The sequence below is a fragment of the Sus scrofa genome, chromosome 15 (assembly GCF_054392235.1).
Source record: "Sus scrofa isolate SSC_HxYL_T2T_F1_AM1 chromosome 15, Sscrofa_HxYL_maternal_Yorkshire_Landrace_v2.0, whole genome shotgun sequence".
Classification (NCBI taxonomy): Eukaryota; Metazoa; Chordata; class Mammalia; order Artiodactyla; family Suidae; genus Sus; species Sus scrofa.
The window spans coordinates 71,205,657-71,226,919 of NC_139397.1; the positions used below are offsets into that span (position 1 = coordinate 71,205,657).

The 21,263-nt window shown below is 44.1% G+C and overlaps 2 protein-coding genes across 4 annotated transcripts in view; one reads left to right on the forward strand and one right to left on the reverse strand.

Annotated features, from left to right (window-relative positions):
- LOC100514804 (cryptic, EGF-CFC family member 1B) overlaps window positions 1-21,263 on the forward strand; it is a 120,836-nt gene that overhangs the window by 65,602 nt on the left and 33,971 nt on the right. The window contains exon 10 of one of the 2 annotated variants that reach the window (XM_021075435.2): window positions 3,336-5,663. The exons of the other annotated variant lie outside the window; for it this stretch is intronic. Within the exon in view, the coding sequence (XP_020931094.1) occupies window positions 3,336-3,457 (122 nt within the window). The 3' untranslated portion in view covers window positions 3,458-5,663. Of the gene's footprint in view, window positions 1-3,335; window positions 5,664-21,263 lie in introns of those variants that run through there. 2 annotated transcript variants of the gene reach the window in all.
- Window positions 18,963-21,263, reverse strand: part of LOC100515176 (serine protease 40) — a 65,897-nt gene continuing 63,596 nt past the window's right edge. For both annotated transcript variants that reach the window (XM_021075467.2, XM_085000208.1), the window contains exon 6: window positions 18,963-19,425. In XM_021075467.2, the coding sequence (XP_020931126.2) occupies window positions 19,102-19,425 (324 nt within the window). In that variant the 3' untranslated portion in view covers window positions 18,963-19,101. The remainder of the gene's footprint in view (window positions 19,426-21,263) is intronic.

Genomic DNA, 21,263 nt, shown 5'->3' on the forward strand with positions numbered 1-21,263 from the left:
CATGAGGTTGCGGGTTCAATCCCTGGCTTTGCTCAGTGGGTTAGGGATCTAGTGTTGCTGTGAGCTGTGGTGTAGGTCGTAGACGCGGCTCAGATCCCACGTTGCTGTGGCTCTGGTGTAGGCCAACGGCTACAGCTCTGATTAGACCCCTAGCCTGGGAACCTCCATATGCTGCGGATATGGCCCTAGAAAAGACAGGAAAAAAAAAAAAAAAAAAAAAAAGCACATGGCAACTGGCTTCTTCCAGAGTGAGAGATCCAAGAGGGGGACAGAACAAAAATAAATAAATAAATAAATAAATAAATTTAGTGTTTTTATTTCCTCTGGATAAGTACCCAGAAATAGAACTGTTGGATCATATGGTAGTTCTCATTTTTTTAGGAACATTTCCATAGATTTACTCTCACCAAAAGTGCACAAGGGTTCGGGGTCTGATTCTTAACCAGTTTACTGTTCTGAACTCTTCCTATAATTATCAGTATAAAATAAAGAAGATTTTTGGTGTGTTTTTTTAATTAAAATTTTATTATGAATTATTAGAACTTTTATTGGCAAAATAACATTTTTAATTGAATTTTTCTCTGAGCCACTTAGTAGATTTGTCCTAAATGTCATTTTAAGAGTTGAATGAAAGATTCTTTAAATTCTATAGTGCTTTACAATTTTCAAAAGTTTCATACACATGATTTCTCATAATCCCATAATAACTTTACTTTCCCTACCCCTATATTCTCCTTCCCTGCTACCCACTCCTTCTGGTAACCACTAGTTTGTTTTCTTTATCTGTGAGTCTGCTTCTTTTTTGTTTTATTCAATAGTTTGTTGTATTTTTTAGATTCTACATTTAAGTGATACCATATAGTATTTGTCTTTATCTGACTTATTTCACTAAGAATAATACACTCTAAGTTCATCTGTGCTGCTACAGTGGCAAAATTTCATTCTTTTTATGGCTGAATAGTATTCCATTGAGTGAGTGTGTGTGTGTGTGTGTGTGTGTGTGTGTGTGTGTGTGTGTGTGTGTGACATCTTAGGTTGCTTCCATACTTTGGCAACTGTAAATAATGCTGCCATGAACATAGGGGTACATGTGTCCTTTTGAATTAGAGTTTTCTCTGGACATATGTCCAGGTGTGGGATTGCAGGATCATATATGGTAATTCTCAGGGAACATCCATACTTTCCCTAGTGGCTGTACCAATTTATGTTCCCAAGACTGCCAACAGGGCCTGCCCTAATCCTTCTCTCTGTGGGCAACCTGTTCCTTTATACTAGGGGAAAATCAACAAAGAAGCTCAGTATAGGATGACCCCTTCTTCATCTGTAGCTACTCCTCTCACTGGAAGCACCTATTGTATCATCAGCTTTTCTGGAGCTTCCTCTGGGCCCATGTGCTAGGGGCCCACGTGCTAGGGTTCCACGTGCTAGGGTTTTGTGGGCTGTGAGTACCCTGGAACAACCCTCTCCCATATGGGGTGGGGTGGGGAAGGGTGTCCAGGTCTGGAGTGGGCCTGACCTTGGCCCTGTGCTGCATGTGGCCTCCTGGACATGCCCACCATAGTCACCTAGGGACAGATGTAGGGCAGGTCCCCGCTGCAGTGTTTTATTTTCATCATTACTCATTTAGTTTCTGCAAGTTCATGGTCACCAAAGGCTCCCACATTAAGAAGGAGCCTTCTGGAGGAATCTAGAAGGAGGAGCTTGGCAGGTTTGTCAGGGGAAGAGTAGGCTGGCCTCTGCCAAGCTGCCCTAGGGAAGAGGTTCCTGTAGATTGTCCCCTTCTGCTACCAAATGCAAGTTCATGTGCCTAAGGCACAGTGAGGCCAAACAATACTAAAGCATCAGGTTTATTGCAGGGCCATGCAAGGAGACAGGTGGTTTGTGCCCCAAAAAGCACTGATCTCCTTGAAGAGTTTCAACAAAGGGGGAGGGGGGGAGGCTATGATTAGTTGATGCAAACTTCTTGAGGTCAGAATCCTTTCTTCATACAGCTGTCCATGTAGGTCAAGTCACAGCTTTCCTGTGAGCCTCCAGTAAAACTAACATTATTCTCTGTTTTGCAACTTTCTATATATGAATAGACTCTGAAAGGTCAGAGCCCTGAGAATAGGCCATCCTGTATGTTTCAGGCTATAGGCAACATTCTTCTACAAAAGGTACAGAGCCAGCATTGCAGACGCGGCTTGGATCCCGCATTGCTGTGGCTCTGGCATAGGCCGGTGGCTACAGCTCTGATTAGACCCCTAGCCTGGGAACCTCCATATGCCACTGGAGCGGCCCAAGAAATAGCAACAACAACAACAACAACAACAACAACAACAAAAAAAAAAGGTACAGAGCCAGCATGACTAAGCACAGGCAATAGAACAGATCCAATAAGGAGTCAGATTTGTTCTTCCTTATTACACTTCCTCATCAGCATGCTTCCCTGCCCAGCCAGTCCCACATCCAGCCCACAGATTTGCTTGTGAAAATGTTTGGTGAAGTCAATGCTCCTGCCTGTGGACATGCCTATGGGTCTTGTCACTTTCACATGGTCACCACTCATCACGGAGGACTTTAGTCAAGACCCTTGCAGGATCTCTCTACCCCACAGATTCTCACTCAGTATCTCTGGGGTGGGATTCTAGCCATACAGAAAGGCCAGACCCTGGGAACCTTGGGGCTCAGAGTGTGACCCCACCCCCACTAGTGGTGGCACCATATTGCCTTAGCAGCTAGGTGAGCAGTCCAGGCGGGCACAGCCCCCAGTGCTCCCAGCAGTGCCTTGTTGTAACTTCCTCTGCGGGCACGTCTGCTGTAGCTGTAGGGATGGGTGCGTCCCATTCTTTAATAAGTGGCCCCTAGTCAAAGAAGTAATGTTAGGACTAATTGGGGGGAAGTTGGACCTCCTTTACAACAGATGGATGCAAGCCATTTTATGTTATTATATCTTAAATCAGATTTCCTTGCCCGGATTGCTAAATGTCTTGGTGTGTATCTGTAAATGATGATCTTGGTTAGCTCCTGTGCTAAATGGGAAGGGTAAGAAGGACTGTTTCTTTGTGAGCCTTAAAAACAGTAAACAGATTCTCCTAAAGTTCTCCCTGTTACACAAAAACCTCTCCGTTTCCAGCCCAGGGAAAGGAACTAGGAATGCAGGAGCTAAAGGGACACTCATCTTCCCTGAGCTGAGCTGCGCTGCCCCCAGTGGGCTTCCTTCTGTGTCCTGCTGCAGAGCCCACCAGGCCAGTGGGGATCCTGCCCACAGAGCTTTCCCAAAGCACATGCAGATATCTCAGCATCACTCCCTTAAAGGAAGCCTGTCTCAGACACTCTTGGGATTTTCTTTCCAGACCTGAAAGACTTTCTCGCCTCCCACTCGAGTGGACCAAGCACACGGTGCACGTGGAGTGTGCTGCTCTTCCTGCCCTGCGTGCTCTTGAAATCCATCCTCAGCGAAGGGCGAGGCTTTTGACCCCATGGGAACTGGAAGTGCGCCTGACTTCTCCAAGTGGGTGAGGGAGGCAGCTCTGTGTGGGGAACCTGGGTTTGTGCTTCCTCTTGCGTTGTCTATGTTGTAAATGTACTGTCTGATCAACACTTTTATGAAAAAACTTTTCTTGTTTTCCCTGGTATTTCAAGGTATACAACTCAGACACGCATGAGTCAACACTAGAGGCTGGGGCTTCTTCAGTGAGAATCTCTGATGATTTCAGAGTAGACCCAGGGAGCACAGGGGCCGCTCCCAGACAACAGCTCCCCTTTTAGCATCCCTGGAGCCTCACACATAGATACGGTGACACGTCACATCTTTTATTTGCTCACTTGTTCTCCCCACTAGTTTCTAAGTCCCTAGAAACTAGAGATGGTGCCACATGTATGTCCCTAGCACCCCTGTGCTGTGAGTATGGCAAAGAGCATCTGCCTAAAAAACAGTCCACCAACAGAGAAAAGAAGGCAAGAAAGTGGAGGGAGCAGAGGCTGGAGGCAGGCAGCTGGGAAGCCCACCTCCTTCACTCCAGCTTCCTCTGCTAATAGCTAGCTCGGTTGTAACAGCCTTTTTGGCACACTTAACACTTCTTGGGATTATCAGCAACATCTCTCCTTAAAAGGGAGCCCCTGAAAAAAGGGGGACAAAGGGGCCTGTCTTCTTGCCAGCCACATAGTACTTGGGAGTAAGGTGTTTGCTGGATCTGTTAAATATATTACACTGATAAAAACACAGCCCTGCTTGGACAGATGCCTTAACTAGAAATCAAAGGAGTGAAAACAAGAATAGTATAAATTATTCAAGCGAACAAATCAATAAGCATAAAATATGAGAGAGAAAGGAACTCTGAAATAGATAATACAGCCTGAATTAATTGATCAAAATATATTTTGGAAACCTTATAGAATTTCCTTTTAAAATAGTCAAAGCCGATTTCAGTGGAAAGGCCATCCCAGGATTTATTATGCATGTGATATAAAGCTACATATACTGGAGAAAAGTGGGCAGAAAAGTGTTTTTCAATCAACACTGAAGCCCCTAGCCAGAGAAGGTCATCCCAGGGCACTGCATGTAGAGGTGGATAGAGAGTTGTTAGTTTAAGCCCTGAGATGGGAAGTCTGCTGAATTAAAGGGGCTGCTACTTTGGAGCTCTCCAGAGCACACACAGGCACAGACACCAATGCAGCAAATATCTTCTGAGACGCCCCCATTGGCTGGGGTTGGGGCCCTGTCCTTCAAGTGTAGGTGGGAGAACAATTGCATTGGTCAGAGACCACAGAAGTTCCCCAGGACGCAGCTGGTCTCGCAGGAAGGCCCCATGCGCAGAAAGCTGCGCACTTTAGAATGTGTCCTTTTTTCTTCCAGTTATACATATATATTCTTTTTCGTATTCTTTCCCATTATGTTTTGTCACAGAATATTGTATATGGTTCCTTGTGCTATGCAATAGAACCTTATTGTTTACCCATCCTATATTTAATAGTTGGCCTCTGCTAATCCCAAACTCCCAATCCATTCTTCTCTCATCCCCTCCCCCGCATCTTGGCAACCACAAGTCTGTTCTCTATATCCATGAGTTTGTTTTTGTTTTGTAGATATGTTTATTTGTGTCCTATTTTAGATTCCACACATAAGTGATATCATATGGTTTTTTTTTTTTTTTTTTTTTTTGTCTTTCTCTTTCTGACTTACTTCGCTTAGTATGAGAATCTTTAGGTAGGTCCATCCATGTTGCTGCAAATGGCAGATGTCATTCTTTTTATTTTTTTTTTTTTGTCTTTTTTAGGGCCACACCCAAGGCATATGGAGGTTCCCAGGCTAATCAGAGCTGTAGCCGCCGGCCTACACCACAGCCACAGCAACGCAGGATCCAAGCTGCATCTGTGACCTACACCACAGTTCACGGCAACACCGTATCCTTAACCTACTGAGTGAGGCCAGGGATCGGACCCGCAATCTCATGGTTCCTAGTTGGATTTGTTAATCACCGAGCCACGACGGGAACTCTTCATTCTTTTTAGTGGTTATGTAATATTCATATTTATATATATCTCTATCTGTATATATCACATCTTCTTTATTCATAGAATGTCCACTTCGAAAGCACATAGTAGATATTTCCATTGAGTTTTCCAGCTTTTTAAACCCGTTCAAGTTCATAAGCCCATGTAATACAATTATTTTAAAAAGCTATATGGTAAATTAGTTTATTGACATTTTCAAACTTTTTCACCTTGGGCTAGGAAAATATGAATTTGATGTAATATTCAAATAAGGGCTAAAAAGAAAGTGGAATTCAATAAGGGGTTGACTAGAGCTATGGTTCAGGAAAACATAAGTATTCAAATCTTGAGACAAATATTTCTAGGTAATAATGACTTCTGAATGTAAAGTTTTTAAATAGTTTCAAGTACATTCTGAACAGTACTTTCTATTGCAGCTTAATTTTTGTAGAAACAAAAAAAGTGATGAACTTTGCAAATGTGTAGAATGTTTATAAAATGCAGTATCTTCTATGCTTTTATACCAGTATCCTAAAAAACATAGGCAGACAAAAGGACACATTTTCTCATTTTCAGTAGCTCCTCTTAAAGAAATTGAACTGACAGGGTAATTCCTCCATATTTGAGAGGCTAAAATTGTGGTAAAAAGGAAAACCAAGACATGTACACTTTTAGTATGAATATCCAGATTAAAATACTCATTTACATTTTAACTAGAAAACTAGGAACCAGGATTATGGGTTCTTCAAATAGAATAATTCCTGATCTTAAACAAATTAACTATTTTATCTATCTATCCATCCATCCACCTAACTAATCAATTGCAAAACCTGGACCCTCTGAAAAAAACAGAAATTGTGAAAAGTAAGCTCCCAGCTTTTTCTGTCCTGCATGGGGAATTTGAGGATAAAAGGTATTTTCCCAGATGTTCAGAGGGATCATGAAAAAGTAGAAACTTCCCAGGAGACAAGAGAGGATCCTGGGCTCCAGGTTGGAGACTTCACATAAATGTGTCACATAATCTTATCTGCCTCCTGCTGTTGAGGAGAGTAGATAGAGACAGCCTTCCTAGGACATTATCTCAGAGCTGCCCCCACCCCAGGGAAGCGCCTTTTTACACCCTGGTTTTGCTCCCTCTGATAGGGCTTGGGGTCCTCCCTCTGCAGAAAGCAACAGTAAGCTCTCTCTCTTCTGGATTGCTTATAAAACCACTCTTTCCTGGCCAGCTTTTATTCTCACTCAGCCTACCGTGACATATCCTAGAAAAGTAGGGCCTGTCACTACAAGGCCATGTGTGCTCTCACTAAGGGACACTGAGCAAGGAAAGCCACAAAAATTAATGCTAGTCACATGACTTTAATTCTCTGACTGTTCAGACCTCTCAACACATCCTTGTGTTAGAATTTACTTCAGAGCCGAAGTAAATGCCTGTGGTGGGGCAGAAGGGCGGGGGAAGCAGGAGATTTTGCATCTTTTAGCCACATCTTAACTGCCCCCACCCCACCTCCTCCAGTGTGGAAGGAAGCAACTGACTTTTATAGGCTGGGAGCATTGAAAAGCAGCCTCCGAATGTATTTCCAATTTCTGCTGTCTGCAGAAGCCACCCTGGCACATGCAGGCAATAGGTCCTGTGATGGACCTTTCTATTAAATTCAGCTTTGAATAGTTAGAAGTTTTATAAGCTTTCTATGTACTACCTTTTATCACTTCTCCTGGAATGTCTGCTATTAGGAAAGGAAAATGGGTGGCTGTGTTTCTTCCTGTTAGAACTGTTGGGTACTCTGTTGCTCTCCTGACCAGCAACCAGGGGTCTAATTGACCCCTGTGGGACCCCATTTAGATATGATGAAAAGCCTGTAGCCGTAGAGATGGCTGAATACCCAGCAGTTGAACACTGCCAGGCTGAGTGAGGGTGCGATGCTTAGAAATGTCTGTAGTACTTCCAGTGGGGCTTATACAATGATGTGCAAATAAATATTTAATAACTAGCTCTTTAGAAACAAATTATATGTACATCTGTACCCAACCTATGGTTATGAGTCAACCATAATTTGACAAATGGTGCTGTGTCCTGTCAATGGAATAATCAATAAACAATCTATAATAGGAATAGAGAAGAGTTTTATATGAGCCAAACTGAAGACTATAGCTCAGGAGACAGCCTCTCAGATAACTTTTAGGAACTGCTCTGAAGAAGCAAGGTTTTTAGCAAGTTTTATGTCTTATTAGAACAAAGAAGAGCAAACAAATTAGGGACAGATTCCTTCAAAGTTTCCAAAAAAAAAAAAAAAAAAAAAAAAACCACACAGTAGATCAGCATGTACACAGCAGTCAGTATGGCTTTGGCACCTGGGAAGGGAGCCTTATCATCAAAGGAGGACCAGCATTGATGTCCCAGGAAGGGAGGCATTTAATCTTTATTTTTAATATGGACATTCTTTACTTCTGGTCATGCACCCTTTCATTAATAATTAAAGCAGAGGTGAAGTGTATGTTTGATAGGCCACAAACACGGTGTTTTAGCATACAGTTCAAGTTAACTCATGTAATAGCACCAGGATTGATAGGGATGGAGTAGGATAGTTAGACAAGGTAGCTGTGGAAGTCCCAATAAGGGACTATAGATAGAGAGGGAAACCTAAGGGACTTTGGGAGATCACTGTAAGTTAATAATTGCTCAAGAAAGCCAACAGAACAAGCAGGCTTGTTTAACTAATAAAAGCGTGACATATGCCTCAGGTCATTAAGTGAGAGATAATATAAACCTGAAGTCAAGTTCAGACCGGGGCAGGAGTTTAAGGACTGCCCTTCTGCTGATTTGAATAAGCACCTTGACAGTCCTAGTTTGACTTGATAGGATTAAATACTCTCTTACCAGATACAAAGGAGGAGCTACTACTTAATGAAAGGGGAAGAGGTGGTCTTTTCCCCCTCCCCACTTCTCCTGGGTTATAAAACTGTAGCCCACCTAATCCTCTGAGCAGAGCCTCCTGCCTGGCCTGCCCGCTTGCATCTCTCACAAGCATCTTAATAAATCTATTTCTTGCCTATCACTTTGTCTCACTAAATTCCTTCTGTGCTGAGGCTTGAATTCAGGTTTATTTTATCTCTCACTTAATGACCTGAGGCATATATCAGGCTTTTATTAAACAAGCCTGCTTTGTTCTGTGCTGAGGCTCAAGGAACCTGAACTCAGTAAGTCCAGATACCAGGTGAGTGGTTCTAATTTTAAAACTGTGAGTCAAAGTCCCAGTCTGGGTTTAAGTTGGGTTTAAGTCCCGATCTGGGTTCTGGCTAGGTTCAAGCCATAAGTGCCATCAGCTTCAGTATAACTTCCCCATATCTTAATATGTGAAAATTGCTTTCATCAATCTTAATTCACCGACTCTTTCTCCAGTAAATGTATTGTCATTAAAACTGATATGTGATCTACTATGAAATATCTAACCCCCATTATGTTAATTAACTGACATTTCTGAACTTTGACACTACATACATAAGGACTTCAGTTCTTTGTCGACATGAATGACTTCTTTGCTGTTTTAAAATCAGGTACGGTAGGACACACAGACACAAAAATAACTTCCATGAAGGAAGAAGCGTATATTCACAGTTCCCTAGAAACAGGAGGCATGAAACACATGCAGGACCACATGGAAAAGCACCAGGCTCAGTCAGGAGATGGAGGGAGCAAGGGAAAAATTCAGGCAAAAGCCTCAACTTTGATTTCCATGGGAAGGAATGGGCAAGGTAAGAAGGCATAGGGTTGGCTAGTTTGAATAATTTCAGCAGGCTCTTAGTTGCCTCCTGCATTTCCCCCCTGCTCCCTCTGCTTCCTCACTGACCCTGATGCTTTCCAATGTGACCCTGCACGGAATGGTATGCTTGTGCTCTTAGGTTCTGTGAGAATAGCAAACTTATCTTTGCAATGGCCTTGTGTACCTAAATAATAATAAAACCTATATTCTAAAACAAATATGCAAGAGCTGTTCATACCATTAGAACTGTAAGGGCCTAAAGAGCTGCCTAAGCCTCAGCACTGGGTCGTCATTGCTAACTCTCCCGCCGGTGCTGGCATAACTTATATCCAGTGCTGACTGAGTCTCCACAAAGGACAATGCTCTTAGGTGTGCCCAGAGACACAGACAAGGATGGTAAGTAACCAGCATCCACCTGGACCCCCAGTGTAACTGAGAAGGATCCTGTGGGGTCTTCCTGGACAGACTCTTCCCCCATATCCTCTGCTTTAGCTTCTTTCTAAAATACAGCAATACATCTTGTTGGAAGTTAGCAGGAATACTGTGACCTGCCCTCTGTGGAGAGCTATAAGAACAAAGGATTTCTGCACCAAGAAGGTTGCAACAACTAACCATGCCCCTCTGTCACCTTGCCTTTAAATATGCTTTGCAATTTTGGTTTTGGGGAGTTTGGGATATTTTGGGGTCACAAGCCACCCATCTCCTTGCATGGCTCTGCAGTAAACCTTTTTCTGCCCCAGACTCCAACATTTCTGTTTGGCCTCACTGCACTGGGCACACAGACTTGCACTAACACTAGCATTGTCTCAAGGGAAGCTTGGTGTGCTGGGGCCTCTGTAGGTTACTGTATGCCAAGGAATACCTCAGTAAACCTGGGAAAAATCTCACCACTACTCAAGAAAATGTCCACAGGTGGTAAATAGACAAAAATTGTATTTCAAAATCCCTGCTGTTGAATCAATAACTTTTCTCTAATAATAAATCTCACCTGTGGGCAGGCTTTTCCATTTCTCTCATGGCATCTGATTGATAATGATACAAAAAAGCCATCATGACTGATTGTCTTTGACATCTAAGGAAAGACAGGTCTGAGGGGTGCATGAACTGGGTGGGTCACACAGCCAGCAATGAGAACTGGGAGCTGCACTGTCCCTCACAGCTTCACTGACTGGCATCAATCATGATTTTGTTTTGTTTTATTTTATTTTATTTTATTGGCCACCCCACAGCATATTGGAGTTCCCAGGCCAGGGATCATATCCAAGCTGCAGTTGAGACCTACATCACAGCTGTGGCAATACTGGAGCCTGAACCCACTGGCGGGCCAGGGGGATCGAACCTGCGTCCTTGGAGCTACAGAGACGCCATTGATCTCATTGCACTGCAGTGGGAACTCCATCATTTTAATCCTTGTTCCAGATCCTCCTCACACAGGCCAGGCCTAAGACCCCAGTTCCCCCAGTCCTGGCTGCTGCAAACACTTTAGCATCAAGTGGACATCTGCCCCACTGACACTTCCCTCTTGCCCCTTCCCTCTTTCTCAAACACTTTTGTTTTCAGGCAGCTTCAGAGTTAACTCTTCCACAATCTTAAAAGCTTAGAGGCAAGGCCCCCTCCCTCTGCAGGTTGCCCCTGGAGTACCCACATGCCCCACTCAGCTCTTGCAGGAACCTAAGGAAAGGAAGAGCCTCCAGAGTTGGGGGAAGTGCCTCCAAATTACACCAATTGGGGTCTAATATTTCACTTGCGATAATGTTGCCAAGTATAGAAAATGCCTTTCCTTTATGGAAGAGTTCTCGACCTCACCTGTGCCAGCTGTTGTTGTGTGTAAAATAAAATACAAAGAGAAATGAGAGATCTTCAGGGACAAAGCTGTGATCTGCAACCTGGTGATAGGGAGCTCAGCGGTGGGAATGGAAAGTCTCACTCAGGCTCCTGCTGAGCTGACCAGGGAAAATAGGTTCTTGCTGTCTTCTCTGGACCTTTGCAAGGAAACAAGTCTAGGTTTGTCATTTTTAGTAAGTATTAATATGAGATGAGACAAATTATGGTTTGAGTTTTCCTTTCAGATAATGCGTATGTGTGAAATATGTTGTAATTGAATGGAATTGGCTTGCCCTCAGGGTGTGAATAATTCCCCCTACAAAAATCAAAAAGTTGAGACTACTGCGTTGAAAAATCTCACTTGTTCACCTCAGAAACCCCCTTCTGACCAGTTTGTCTTAGAAATCTTTAACCTCAATATCATCAGCAAGTCAGCTCTAAGAACTGGGAGGCAGCCACCCCCTGGGGCTGTGGGTCAGAGCAGTACCCAGAGCCTGAGTCAGGGAGGAAGACTCAGGAAGGCAGAAGGAAGACCCTGGGTGGCCCAGGCCATGTAGGAGGAGAGTCTTGAGGGTTCAAGTTGAGGAGAATTAGTAGAGCATCACCATCTGAGACCAGCCATGACTGTCCATCTGTACCTAGTGTTTGAGCTCCTTCTGAGCAGGATGAGGCTGCACATGTGACTGTGTCTGTATGAGCACCTAGGAGTGGAACTGCCTTCCTGTCTCCTTATCTTCTCTATCCCTTTGTGCCACAGGGAAGGTGCTCCCCATTGTGGTGGGAGGTGGAGAAGAGAAGAGAGAAAATTTCACTTTTCCTAAGCAGACAAGCCAGGAATCAGACTGGTGTACATGGACTGCAGGGTTGGGCTGGAGACCCAGAGGTCCTGAGGCCATTTCTCCCTCAGGCTGGGATGGGGACCAGTTTTGATGCCCACCTGATTCTGAAAGTCACCTAACAACTAGTCCTTGTCTAGACATAGTTGATCAAAAATTGGCCCAGGAACACATTGAAACTGAAGGGTAGTTTTAAGGCCTGCAGTCCATTCTAGTAGTGGAGGTTGGGGTGGTAGGAATGGGGTGGGGATGAGACCAGGGCTCCAGTGCAGAGGGAGCTCAGCCAAGAGATGGAAACAGATTTCAGAGTTTAGGTGGTTCTGGCTGCTCCCTTTATGGGCTGGAGGACATCAGCTTGAGTTTCTCTGCAAGGGTCTTGCAATTCTTAGGCCCACACTCTCTCTGTGTGTCCTTCCCTTCTTGGGGACAGGAATCCTGGCCGTGGGCAAGCTCTGCCAGGGCACAGAGTAGTATCCTTATTGTTTCCTCACCCTAGCAGTTAGCCCTGGTCATCTTGGCTTGCCATTCCTGGCGTGGACACCTTGCCTTACAAACAGGCGTGAGGACAGTTGAGGTTCCAGTATTTTCAGTGAACCACAACCAAGGTAGCACCTTCGTCCAGAACTGGGACTGGAACAGAAGAAAGAACCCAATCTCTTGGACACTTTTGCCCAGAACTTTGCCTCTGCAATGGGCACCTGGGAAAAGAATGAGATGTCAGCATCCTGCCTTTCCCAGGGGATGTTATAACTCTCCAACTGTGAGCTGTAGGGGGATGGAGCCCCTTGTCTGTGGCTCCAGCCATCTGGAGTAGACTTCTTATCATCTGAGCTGGGGGTGGGCATGTAGTGATTGCAAATGCCAGACTTGCTGATCTCATTAAGTGTGTGTAGGCTTTCCTGAATAAAATTTTCCTCATTTGTTATATACCCATAGGACCATTTCTGGAGACTAATTTTTGAAAAATAATCTTTACCAGTTTCATCTAGAGAGTTGGCAGTGACACTTCTAGCCTGATTCCTCTAGCTCCATTTTTCTTACTCAGGACTGCTTTGGCTATTTGGGTTCTTTCATGTTTCCATACAAATTAAAAAAAATTCTGTTCTAGTATTGTGAAAAATACCATTGGTAATTAGATAGGGATTGCATTGAATCTGTAGATTGCTTTGGGGAGCATAGTCATTTTGACATTATTGATTCTTCCTACCCAAGAACATGGTATATTTTCTATCGGTTTATGTCATTTATTTCTTTCAATAGCATTATTTAGTTTTCAGAGTACAAATCTTTGCCTCCTTATGTAAGTTTATTCCTAGGTATTTTATTCTTTTTGATGTGATGGTAAATGGGAGTCTTTCCTTAATTTCTCTTTATGATCTTTTCTTGTTTGTATACAGAAATACAAGAGATTTCTGTGCATTAATTTTGTATCTACAACTTTATTGAATTCATTGATGAGCAGTAGTAGTTTTCTGGTAGCATCTTTAGGATTTTCTATGTATAGTATCATGTTATCTGCAAATAACTAGTTTTATTCTTCTTTTCCAATTTGGATTCCTTTTATTTCTTTTTCTTCTCTAATTGCTATGGCTAGGACTTTCAAAACTATGTTGAATAAAAGTGGCAAAAGTGGACATCCGTGTCTTGTTCCTGATCTTAGAGGAAATGCTTTCAGCTTTTCACCATTGAGTATGATTTTAGCCCTGGCTTTGTCATATATGGCCTTTATTATGTTGGAATAAGTTCCCTATATGCTGTTTGGGATTAGTTTTTATCATAAATTGTTGTTGAATTTTCTGTAAAGCTTTTTATGCATCTATTGAGATGATCACATGGTTTTTACTCTTCAATTTGTTAATGTGGTGTATCACACTAATTGATTTACACATATTGAAAAATTCTTGCATCCCTGGGATGTCTCACATCATATGGTATAAGATCCCTTTAATGTATTGCTAGATTTAGTTTACTAGTGTTTTGTTGAGGATTTTTGCATCTTTGTTCATCAGTGATATTGGCCTGTAATTTTCTTTTTTTGGTATCTTTGTCTGATTTTGGTATCAGGGTGATGAAGCCTTCATAGAATGAGTTCAGAAGTGTTCCTTTCTCTGCAATTTTTGGGAAAAGTTTCAGGACAGGTGTTAACTCTTCTCTAAATGTTTGATAGAATTCACTTATATCCATGTGGTCCTGGACGTATGCTTATTGGGAGTTTTAAAATATTGATTTAGTTTCAATACTGGTAATTGGTCTGTTCATATTTTCTTTTTATTTTTGATTCGGTCTTGCAAGATTGTATCTCTTAAGAAATTGTCTATTTCTTCTTGGTTGTCAATTTTATTGGCATTTAGTTGCTTGAAATAGTTTCTGTATTTCTGTGGTATTAGTTGTAACTGCCACTTTTTAATTTCTTCTTCCCATCCTCTTTTGTTCTCTTCTCTTGCAATTTGATGACTATCTTTGTTGTTGTGTTTGGATTTTTTTTCACTTTTATGAGTATGTCTATTGTAGTATTTTTAGTTTGTGGATCCCATGAGGTTTTAATATAGAATTTCATATATATATGAGATTGTTTTAAATTGCTAGTCTTTTAATTTCAAATACAATTTCAATATTCTGCATTTGTCCTCTCTTCTCATGATTCCTGGTTTTGATATCATATTAGTCTGTGTATGATTTCCTACTTTTACTTTATGTTTGCCTTTACTGTTAATCTTTACCGTTAGTAATTTTCTTGTTTCTAGTTGTGATCTTTTCTTTGCATCCTAGAGAATTTCTGTTATCATTTGTTATAAAGCTAGTTTGGTGGTACTGAATTCTTTCAGTTTTTGCTTTTGATTTCCCCGTCAAATCTGAATGAGAGCCCTACTGGCTAAAATACTCTTGGTTGTAGATTTTTCCCTTTCATCGCCCTTTCATTGCTTTAAACGTATCATGCCACTCCCTTCTGGCCTGCAGAGTTTCTACTGAAAAATCAGCTAATAACCTTATGGAGGTTTTCTTGTATGTTTGTTGCTTTTCCCTTGTTGCTTTTAATATTTTTCTTTGCCTTTAATTTTTGTCAGTTTGATTAATATGTGTCTCAGTATGTTTCTCCATAGGTTTTTCCTGTATGGGACTCTCTGTACTTCCTCAACTTGAGTGTTTCCTTTACCACATTAGGAAAATTTTTGGCTATAATGTCTTCACATATTTTCTCAGGCTCTTTCTCTCTCTCTTCTCCTTCTGGGACCTCACTTATGCAAATGTTGGTTCATTTAATATTGCCCCAGAGGTCTCTTAGACTGTGCTCATTTCTTTTCACTCTTTTTTCTTTATTCAATTCCATGGCAGTGATTTCCACCAATCTGTCTTCCAGCTCACTTACTCATTCTTTTTCTTCAGTTATTCTACTAATTATTCCTTCCAGAGTATTTTTCATTTCAGAAATTGTAGTGTTCATATATGTTTGTTTGTTTTTTAAAACTTCTAGCTCTTTGTTAAACTTTTTTTTTTTTTTGATATCTTCTCAGTCTGTGCCTCCATTCTTTTTCTGAAATCATGGATTTTCTTTACTATCATTACTCTGAATTATTTTTTAGATAGATTGCCCAACTCTATTTCACTTAATTGTACTTCTTGGGATTTTATCTTGTTCCTTCATCTAGAATATATTTCTCTGCCATTTCATTTTATCTAATTTTCTGTGTTTGTGGCTTCTATTCCACAGCCTTCAGGATTGTAGTCCCTCTTGCTTCAATTTACTGCCCCCTTCCCTGTTGGACGAGGTAGGGCCACAGGCTTGTGCAGGCTTCTTGGGGGGTGCAAGGGATTGGTGAAGGAGCCATGTCCACTGGTGAGTGGAGCCATGTCCTGTCCCTCTGGTAGGAAGGACCATGTCAAGGAGTAATTTTAGGCATGAGGTGGCTGTGGGATCAGGGTGACTTTAGTCAATCTTGTCTGCTGATGAGGGTGGGACTTTGTTTCCACTCTGTTGGTTTTTTGGCCTGAGGTGGCTCAGTCCTGGAGCCTATGGGTCTTTTGGGTGGGGCCAGGTCTTGGTTCCAAAATGGTAACCTCTGGTAGAGTTCATGTTAATCAACAGTCCTTGGGGCCTCTGCCACTAGTGTCCTTGCCCCCACAGTGAACCACAGCCAACCCTTGCCTCCCCAGAAGGCCCTCCAAGACCTGCAGGGAGGTCTGGCCCAGACTCCTGTGGCTTCATTGCTTTCCCCTAGGTCTTTATGCACATGGAAACTTGTATGTGCCCTCCAAGAATGGATTCTCTGTTTCCCCAATTACTGTGGTACTCCAATGCTCAAGCCCTGCTGGTCTTCAAAGCCAAATGCTCTGGGGGTTTCTCCTTCTGATGTGGACCTCCAGGCTGGGGAACCTGATATGGGGCTTAGAACTCTCACTTTGTGGGAGAACCTCTGCAATATGATTGTTTTCCAGTTTGTGGGTTGCCCACCCAGAGAGTAAGGGATTTGATTATATTACAAAACACTCCTTGTACCATCTCTTTGTGGCTCCTTCTTATCTTTAGGTGTAGAGTTTTTTTGTTTGTTTGGAACACAGATTTGTGATAGCTCCAAAATCCCTACATTGTAATCTTCATACAAGTTAATGTATGCATTCCTCTCTCATTATCCTATCTATGATTCACTCCTTAATTCAATTACTATATGATTTCTATGTAATATTTTGACTTGTTTCTTTTCATTTGTTTGTCTTATGACTTATTGCTAATAATATTTTCCTATATCCATAAGGATATTTATTATTTATCATGCTTATTAAATTTTTTGAACTGTCTTTTCCAACAACTTCATTTCATATCATCCGTAACCTGTAGTCTGTTGTATTTCTCATGTGACAGTCACACCAGTGTGTAGTTATGTGGGTATGTGTGCTCATGTTGCCATGGTTAGCAGATACTCTGTAGTTCTATTTGGTACAGTGCATCAGAGAGGGGCCAAGGTCCTGGGGAGGGGGGTTTCAAGAAGAAGGGAGACTGTTCCCAGAGCAGAGGGCTTCAGGCACAAAGGGCCCCTCTTAACCTCTCTTTCATACTGACCCCATTGGATAGCTCCTTTAGTTGGGTTACGACTTTAAAGCCTTAGAAGAAATCACAGAGGAAGGAAGGATCAAGTCTCCCTAATAGCAATCCCTCTGCCCTTGGGGGTAAAATCAGGGGGATGGAGGACAAATACTCGAAGGTAGCTGGTGGGACCTACACACCAGTTGCCACAGCCACCCTAATACACTCACATCAGAGAAGGATTAGGCATCATCTATAATGAGGATGTAGCGTGGGAAAAGGGAAGAGTAAGACATGTAAAAGACTTCTTCAAGCCCACCATCTCACTGCCCTCCCTTCTTTCCCTAGCTACAGACCACTCTAGGTTCTCTGGGTTTTCTTACTGATTTTGGTTTCTGAAATCTATATTTTCTTGTCACCTCCCAAGTTCATCCAGTGTTGATTCTGGAGTGGGAGCCAGCAGCCTATGGGGAACTCCCAACAGCAGGTCTGGTGAAACCCACTGCAGATGGCACTCCCAGCCTGTCCCCCAGCCCCAGACACACTGAACCTGCAGATCTGCTCTGCACTCTCACCTTGATCTTGTTATTTGGGATCTCTGCTTGACACTGACGAGAGGTAATTCTGGGCCACATTTGGGACAGGTTAGTCCTGAGAAAGGGAGTCAGGCAGAGCCTGGGGAGTATTTGAGGGGTCTGCTCTAGAGAGGAGAAGAGAGGTTTTGAGCACTCCAGAGATGTCTGGGCTGGAATTCCTATTCCACTATTGACCATATGGACCTCAGACAGGTTACTTATCCAGGCTAGGCCTTGTGTCCAGATCTTTAAAAAGAGACTAAACCTGGATAATGATACTAGGCCTTTAAGCTGATTCCAGTTAATAAAGAGGTGAGCTGGAGTTAGAGCTCTGATTTGTTAGATCTGCAGAGTATTTGGGAAATGTATTTCTATCTACTGAGTTGGCAGCCCAGGGAACTTCACAGAAAAGCAAGCAATCATATCCGTCCATGCCACACAGAAACATGCTATTGGTGGACAAAAGCAGAAGTTACTATGTGAAGGAAATCTAGGAAAGCCAGTGGGGTCACTGTGGGTTAAAGGAAAGTGGCAGTTCCATGGGCCATGGGTGGCTGATGCTCCAGTACTGAACTGATCAAGTGCTCACTCCTACCTCAGGGCCACCTCCCTGTCCTGTAGCCCATAACTAAGCCTACTCTCAGGGGAGGGCTTTCTTACTTCCAGACACTGCTGAGCTTGGAAGGAAATATCTGTGTGAGCAGCAGCAAGATTCTGGTGACTGTGTGTACATGACTTCACTTGTTCTCACTTGCTGGTCAGGTTACAGGGCTATTGGGGCAAAAACAGGTTTGGAAAGAATTTGCACAGAATGCCTGATGACACTTTGGACACAGCACACCTGCAATGACTGGAGACTACTCTCTGACCATCAGGGGTCCAGGCGAGGGGCTGTGGTTGCAAGACTATTCTAAGGGCTCTGCTAACTAGTTAAGATTCTGTGACCCAGGCATGTTTGTCGGGGGCAGCTCAGAACATGGCTTATGGGCTCAGTGCTGGGTCAGCCCAACCTCAACCACTTCAGGGCACAGCAAGTCCACAGAGTTGGTGGACTTGGTCCCTGGAGATTGGAAGAGGACAGAGCTGTGGGCATGGTGGTGGGGGAGGCCCGGAGCTGAGCCCCAGAGCAGAGCTCTGAGGACTGCTGACCTGAAACTCGTGGCCAGGTCTCTTTGTGCCTTTCATGCAGTTTCAGTGGCCTTTTCCATCCTCAGCTCAGGGCAAATCATCTGTCTCGAGGTTGACTATCACGTTGGCCATCAGTGACCTGCAGACTCTAGGGCATGCCACTTCCTCAAAGAAGTAAGGATTTGGCCCTGAGCCATGCCAGCTCTTCTAGAAGACTCTGCCAGGATGAAATAGTTTCAGATGGCACTGTCCCTGTCCTTCCCCACCCCAGCCCTAGGGAGGAGCTCAAAACACAGTGGGGTACAGATGTGAAGTGGCTCTATTGGGTCAGAAAAGAGAAGGAAGCTTCTTTCATTATTTTTATTTTACCAGGCTACAGCAGACTTCAGATGACAGGAGGGCTCAGAGATAGACACATTTAAGTAGAGCCTGTTGGTACTAACATAGGCAGGCTTCTGGGGAGAAGGCCAGGAGGGCCCCATCTGTCACAGCTGCAGTGTCCAGAGGGAAATCAGCAGCAGGACCAAGACCTGTGAGATCACAAGTGTTAGGACACTCCTGGGCTTATGGATATTGCCCAGAGAAGGAAAGATGGGCACACCAGGAGGTACACTCGGAGGATGAGGAACAGAAGAAGGGTCTGGATTGGGTGAGCTGTTCTGCTTCTGGGTGATCCATTCAGAGAAGTAGGAGACCCTGGTGAAGACGCTGGGGCTTACAGGCTGCTGGCAGGGCAGGCTCCAGCTGGACAGCCCGATCAGAAACCAGACGTTATTCAGATTGCAGACGAAGGGACCCCCAGAATCTCCCTGAGGAAAGAGAGGGCATGAGTCATGGGAACCAAGATGGAGAGGGACATGCATTGCATTGTTCAGGCAGTGTCAAGAGACCAGGGTGGAGTTGGGTGGGGGGTGCCTCATATCAAGGTAGGGATGATGGTGAATTGTTCTCTTCAGAATCACATGGGCAATTTGCTAAGTCCAGACCCACTGAAGACCTCCTGGGTCAAAATCTCAAGGGTGGGGCCTTGGAGTCCATTTCCCAAAGCTGTGGAGAGGGCCCTTCATAACCCTCCAGGCTGGCAGTTCTAGACCTACAAGAATACACGGGGGGACCTCAGGCTCTTGATGCCAGCCCTCTGTCTTCCCAATCCCATATGGGAAAAGACACCCCATCACCCCGTCACCACAAGGTCCTCTAGAACAGCTATAGCAGGCCCTCCTCATCTCTCCCAGGCCTTCATTTTTGGTTGGGCTTCTTTAGAGAATGTCAGTCTGTGGCATGTGCTCAGCAGAAAAGAAGTGATGCACATGCCCAGGCTGGTGGTCCGGCTGGAAATGCAAGAGATCCCCAGGGGCTCCTGGAAGAATGTGGGGGACTTTGAGTATGGGATGCCAAGGTCAGAAGGCACCTACCACCGGGGGGCATATTCCATCCCATAAGGCCAAAAGTGGAGGCCAAGCAAACACAGCCAACTTCCCAGCTTTTGTTGAATGAACATGGCTGAGCACATGCTGCATGCAGGAGACAGTGAGGTGATATGCAACACAACACAGACAGGACATCCCACACATCTGCAGGCTCCAGATGTAGAACAGAGGCACCCAGAGGAGGGCCTTCAGAGAGCTTCTCAGACCCAAGACCAGAAGGGATGAGCAAGGCCTGACTCTGGAAGAGGCAGGCAGAGGTGGCCAGCTCATTTGGCATGGCCGAGGCTAAGAAATGGCAAGGTCAGTCAGCCAGCCTTCATTAGCCAGGGGTTGGGGGTGCAGGGCAACCATCAGGGGAGTGAAGTGATCTGATGTGCTTCTAAAAGCATGGTTTGGAGTTCTCATTGTGGCTCAGCAGAAACGAACTTGACTAGTATCCATGAGGGTACAGGTTTGATCCCTGGCCCTGCTCAGTGTGGGTGAAGGATCTGACATTGCCACCAGCTGTGGTGTAGGTTACAGATGTGGCTCAGATCTGGTGTTGCTATGGCTATGGTATAAGCCAGCAGCTGCAGCTCCGATTTGACCTTAGCCTGGAAATTTCCATGTGCCATACACATAATAATAAAGCATGGTTGGGAGGTTCTGGGGCTGGTTGGGATGCATCCAGTAGGGGCAGGGGGGCACGAACCCATGCAGAGAGATGAGTTAGGACATGACTGCAGCAGGAATTTTGGCAAAGACAAGAAGTGGTGAGACACAATGTTCGCCATATCTGAGCCTTTCTCTCCATCTAGGGGAAGAACGGAGCAAGGCAAGAAAAGCAGGATGGGCACTATGGAGTTGATCCTTGGTGTGCTGATGTCAGAAGGAGGAAGAAAAGAGCAGGAGACCTGGAAAGGGTCACATGCCATTGGGGTTTGATGAAAGATGCTGCAGGGTGTACTGCTGAGCAGGGCAGGGAGGAGATCTGATGTTTACCAGCAGCCTCGGTGAGACTGAGGTCTTTGGTTACCTTGATAAGAGCACCCTGGAGGAATGGCAGGTGCAGAATGGTGGGAAAGAAGTGAGAAAGCAAGAGAGAGCAAATGTAGGCACCATGGGGTAGGTGAGCCCTGCTGGGAAGGCAGGCATAGACTCAGGGAAGTGGGCAGAGGTGAGCAAGGGCATGTGGGATGTTTTAAGATGGCACCATGTTTTTGAGAAAGAGAAAGTGC